This window comes from Physella acuta, unplaced genomic scaffold (genome assembly GCF_028476545.2).
Source record: "Physella acuta isolate Inbredline_101_S28 unplaced genomic scaffold, ASM2847654v3 ptg000112l, whole genome shotgun sequence".
Taxonomy (NCBI): domain Eukaryota; kingdom Metazoa; phylum Mollusca; class Gastropoda; family Physidae; genus Physella; species Physella acuta.
Window position 1 is genome coordinate 344001 of NW_026731632.1, and position 6000 is coordinate 350000.

The 6000-nt window shown below is 38.4% G+C and overlaps 1 protein-coding gene across 1 annotated transcript in view; it reads right to left on the bottom strand.

Annotated features, from left to right (window-relative positions):
- Window positions 1-5071: 5071 nt before the first annotated feature.
- Window positions 5072-6000, bottom strand: part of LOC131934573 (uncharacterized) — a 1387-nt gene continuing 458 nt past the window's right edge. Inside the window, exon 2 of the mRNA XM_059290633.1 lies at window positions 5072-6000. This exon is cut by the window's right edge and continues 107 nt beyond it. Within this exon, the coding sequence (XP_059146616.1) occupies window positions 5170-6000 (831 nt within the window). The 3' untranslated portion in view covers window positions 5072-5169.

Below are 6000 nucleotides of genomic sequence, written 5' to 3' on the forward strand. Positions count from 1 at the left end.
CAATCATCCAATGGGATTTCACTATGTTTGATATTCAAGTTAGTAAGAATGTCTGAAAACAAATACATGTAATAAGTTAATTATTAAAATATGAGAAAACACAATTTAAAAATTATTATTAAAGGGTTATGAAAAGTCTCGAGTTCGATCCCCCTCGATAGCCAGGGCATTGGCGTAGCCAGGAATTGGTCATGAGAGGGGTTCACATTTTTTTCCATAAGTATACAATATATATATATATATATATATATATATATATATATATATATATATATATATATATATATATATATATATATGTATATATATATATATATATAGGCTATATATAGTAAAAATAGGCTATATTTATAGGGCTATATTTATACGCTACTGAGCCAGGGGCAACAACCCATCTAGGCGAGAAAGCTACAATAATAATCATTAAAAAAGTTTTTAAAAACCCACGTTTTCTGATTGAACTAAAAAGTAGAAAATAAATGCTATACATCACAATAATGCAAGCGATCGAAGTAAAAGTTATATTACTATTGATTAGATAATACTATTGACTTTTATTAGGGAGCTTGTAGAGAGTCAACAGTATTAGAAACAGTAAGAAAATCACGGCGCCCCACGTTTTTCATCGCTTATAGTAGAGTGATCGCTTGCATTATTGTGATGTATAGCATTTATTTTCTACTTTTTAGTTCAATCAGAAAACGTGGGTTTTTAAAAACTTTTTTAATGATTATTATTTTCTACTTTTTAGTCTTTGTCTGTTTGTTTGCATTAAAATCTTGCTATCGATTTTATCTTTTCACTTTTTTTTGGGTAATCGAAGACAACTCGTAAAAAGACAACTCGTAAAAAAACACGTTGTGTGAATACGTTACTGACTAGAACACATAGATTTGAACCCGTGTCGAGTGGGATAGCAATCGTGTGCCCAACCACTCGACCATATCGTCTCCCCCATACTGGCCACCAGTTGTTACGGTTGTTTGTACACAAACACCGCGTGAACACTACTCAGTAAGGAAAAAGAGGGAGAGTACCGAACCTTGTTTTCATCAAATTACAGTTACTGGGTTATGTCCCTTTTCCCCCACGTTTTTACTACAATTATATAGCGGTCTAAAATGCTCAATAAAATGTTTCCATGGATCAATTTAGTAATAATAACAATTGAATATTCTATTGTCATCCAAAACAAAGCTTCCCTGAAATTTTCAGCGCGCTAGCTAACTGGAAAGTGCCAGAAATTTCAATCGCAAGATTTGATCGGAAAAACAGAGACGAAAGCAAGTTAAAGAAAACGTGGGAAAATAGAACACAAATCAATAATATAAAACAACTATTGACTCATAGTTTCTTCTTGGATAACAAAAGTTAAGGAAGCAAATAAAGAAAGAAACGACGACTGAAATCGAAGTCAACAGCATATTATTATTTGTCGCGTAACATGTTGACATGAAATACTTAATTGTGTTGGAGGAAATCCATTCCAACATTACCATTAACAACCAACAATAAAGGTTATGTTAACATGTTACGTGTATGAAGAGACAGACATTCTAAAATTTAAGTTCACAATCGACCTTCAAGGGTCATGGTCACAAGTTTTGCCTCTCACAACATGGCCTGATTAAGTCACGTATTTTGTTAGGTGATCTAAGTCTCACATAACAGGGAGATAACCAACACAGCTCTAGTTAAAGGAGATAACTCAATCTAGGACTTCCCATCCAGAGAAGTATTGTATCATAACTCTACACCAAAATGGCGTTTACCCAGTTTGTCTTCATGTTCATTTCTCTTTCTGTATTGGGCTTTGGTTTGTATTTCTTTTTATGATGAAAGACATTCCTTCATTTATTATCTTCACAGTTTCAAACCGCAAATAAATCATAGCATGTAAATTAATTTCCAAGTGTAATTTTATTTTTGAAATTGGTTGTCGAATATAGATTTAAAAATTATACATTTAGTATTTCCTTCATGGACAAATACTCATTAAAATAATTTAGCACATAGAAGCGGTTAAATTCGGATTCAAACACTAAAAATGACATTTTGAAAACGGATGTTTAAAACTTGGTTATTATGTAAAATTTCAAAAGATAATTTAACTTATCAAAATAATTTAAAATGAAATTCGGTAGTTATTCGATTGACCCTTTGGTTGTTGTGTGTTTATTACTTCCCCGTAATGTTTTGTCCCAAGACACATACGTAGCATGTCTCTATCAGGATTATATTTAATTTTACACTTTACCTTCCAGCTTTTGGCATAAAACTAGAGCCCCACCCGGCGACCATTGTGATTGGCCAAACAACAAAGTTCGAGGTCAAATGTACGACCTTGATCGACGGTAACTCCAGCATGGACAGTCTGATCTCACTGATCGTCTCAAGACTGGACAACACCACGTCACCCAAGGAACTGGCCACCATCAACGTCTTCAGCCACAGCGGTCAAGCCTACGACATTTCAACCGAGAACATCACTGTTTCCGGTCAAATCAACTCACACAACGAGTCGTATTTAAGCCTGGTGTGGGAAAATCCGGACGCGTCTACATCCGGTGATTATATGTGTGAGGGCAACGGGGTTGACGTCACTGGACATTCGGTCATCATCAACACTATGACGTCAGTGTCTACGTCTGCTCCTGTTGACCAGGCGACGATTGGTCAAGTCCAGAATTTGACCTCGAAATTTGAGCAATTGTCAAAGGTAGTCGAGGGTATTGTCAGTAAAGACAAGTTAAGGCAGGATAAATTTGAACTGATAAAAACCACAATTTTTAACGTTTCTGAAATATTCAACGGCAGACGTTACTTATTATCGCCCCTTCTCAACGACATCATAGACAAACACGCCCAGGCAATGTGCGAACTCTTCAACGGTTACCTGGTAGAAATCGATTCCAGTTCAGAATTCGATTTCGTTGTTGATTTTTCATTTTCCAATCCCGAATATTACCGGGTTTTGACCGGGGCAACGGACGAGGGGTCGGAGAACGTTTGGGTCAACCGGCACAGCATGACCCCTGTGAACTTCACAAAGTGGGCCGCCGGGTCCCCTGCTACGTCACGTATCGCAAACTGCCTGTACCTGTGGCACGAGGAGAGGTCAATGTTTGACAGCGGATGTTCCATGGCACTTAAAGACTTTTCCTTCAACACTGCCTACCTGTGTGAGGTACCTGAGTAGGTCATTACACGGTGCTGCAGAAGGTCACTACACGGTGCTGAAGTAGGTCACTACAGGGTGCTGAAGTAGGTCCCAACACGGTGTCGCAGTAGGTCACTACACGGTGCTGAAGTAGGTCACTACACGGTGCTGAAGTAGGTCACTACACGGTGCTGAAGTAGGTCACTACACGGTGCTGAAGTAGGTCACTACACGGTGCTGAAGTAGGTCCCTACGCGGTGCTGAAGTAGGTCACTACACGGTACCGGAGTAGGTCACTACACGGTACCGGAGTAGGTCACTACACGGTGCTGAAGTAGGTCACTACACGGTGCTGAAGTAGGTCACTACACGGTGCTGAAGTAGGTCACTACACGGTGCTGAAGTAGGTCCCTACACGGTGCCAGATTAGTTACCTACACGGTGCCGGAACAGTTACCTACACGGTGCCGGAACAGTTACCTACGGCGATCAGAAAATAATTCTAGCACGCTATTTATATTTATGTGTCCAAAGCAACATCAATAGAATCACTTAGCGGATGTTATTTGTTTACTCAATTTTCAAAGCAGTTTAAAATATTTTAATTCTTTTTCATTTGCCCTTTTTCACATTAACAATTTTAAATATTTTAAATATTTAAACAAAAACAGTTCATTTTTAATTGCTGATTTATTTTAGTTTCAAAGAAAAAAAAGTGGTATCATATTATGTTTAATAAACATTTTCTCAAAAACAAAAATTTAGTTTTAATTTTGTTGTTTTTGTTTTTGTTATTATTTGTAGTCATTGCCTGATAACCAATTTTAAAATATTGCATGTACGCCTTATGTTGTCAGTGATAAATCAGCGTTGAATTGAATCGTTTTGAACTGCGAGTAAAAATACTATAGTAAAAATGTAGTCTGGCCTATGTTTTGTCAAGTGATGAATACAGTGTCACTTAAAAACATCAATTGGTAAGTTACTCAACATCAACATACAGCCTGCAACCCCCCCTCAAGATTTTGATTTGCACCCCCCTCCCCCCTCTCAAACTTTCGATTTGCACCCCCCCTCAAGATTTTGATTTGCACCCCCCCCCCCTCAAACTTTCGATTTGCTCTCGCGTCAACCTTTCAATTTACTTTTACAACCCATTTTGGCGCCCCCTAAGGTCGGCGCCCGGGGACATATGTCCCCCCCCCGCCCCCCTTCGCTACGCTACTGCAAATATGTGACTACCTCAGTCAACTGTATGACTATCTCAGTAAACTATGCCACCACCTCAGTAAACTAATTACCCTAAGCTAGCCAATGAGTCGAAATCAAAGTTTGTTTTGTTAAACCAATTTGATCTTACATTAGGTAACTGAAATGCATTTTCCTGCTTACGACAATCGTTTATTGATGCGTGCTTGACATTAAAACTAAGTTTTAATGGTCTAGTTTAAATTTTTTTGTGATACAATTTAGAGAACCCAGATACTGTCCAAAAAAGCAAGAAGAAAACATTATTATAACACAATAATGTGTAAACTGTTATCAAATGTTTATTCTCAGCAAAAATCAATTTTATTATGATAAGCAACTGAAATGTATAATCTTAAGTCAAATGGAATGGATATGTTAAAAAAGTGTATCGCAGCTTCAACTCATATAACAAACAGACAAATAAACATACTGGTTTAATATAACACAGTCGGTATTGGTATGTCTTAAATTAAGCACAAAACAAATAGAACGAATATAGGTTATAGAGTAGGTCTACATTTTACAACTAAGTGATAACAAAATTGTAAAGTTTTGTAAAAATACTGAACATAATATACAAAACTTCAATAAAGTTAACAAGAATAATGTTACATAAAAAACGAGTCTATGGACATTGAATTTTAAAACATCCTCAATCGTGAATAATTAAAATAACTGTTTTATTTTTACTTTTAAAAATTATTTTCTATATTGTATATAAAGAAACAATTCTACTGAAGGTATGTAAATGTGAAGAGCTACTCCTGCACCTCACACAGGTACCCGTAGGTTGAAGAGAAATCATGCGGCACATACTCACACATACCGTCAATCATGGTCCGGCCGTAGTACCACAGGTACAAGCAGTTCTGTAGGCGGGAGAATTTCGGTGACCCTGGGGCCCAGTGGAGGTAACCCGCGGGGGTCTGGCTGTGCCTGTTAACCCAGACATCCTCCTGGTGCTCGTCCGTTGCCCCTAGCAACACGCCGCTGTATCGAGGGTCGGAGTAAACGAAGTCTACCACAAACTGGAACTCTGAGCTGGAGTCAATCTCCGCGAGGTAGCCGTTAAAGAGCTGACACATGGCTGAGGCGTGTTTGTCGATGATTGTGTTCAGAAGTGGGGAAAGCAGGTAGCGACTGCCGTGATACAGCGAGGAGATTTTAAAAACTGTATTCTTTATAACTTCAAGCTTAGTTTTAGTCGCGTCTTGCTTAGCTAAAATCTCCTCGACTAAACTTGTTAAGTGGTCGATTTTAGAGGTCAAATTCTGGACATGGTTGGTCACTGTGTCGTCATCCGCGATGCTAGAGGTCACCATAGTTGTGGTGTTACTTAAAACCGGATGTCCCATGGCGTCAACGCCGTTGCCTTCACATTTGTATTCCCCAGCTTGAGAAAAGTCCGGGTTTTCCCAAACCAGACTCAAGTATGACACACCGTTGTTGCCAATTTTCCCCGAAACCGTGATGTTTTCATCAGAGACATCGACTGCCTGACCGTTCTGATTGAAAACGTTGATGGTGCAGAGTTCCTTGGAGACCGTGCTGTTGCCAGATTTTCTAGAGACGATGAGCGAGATTAAACT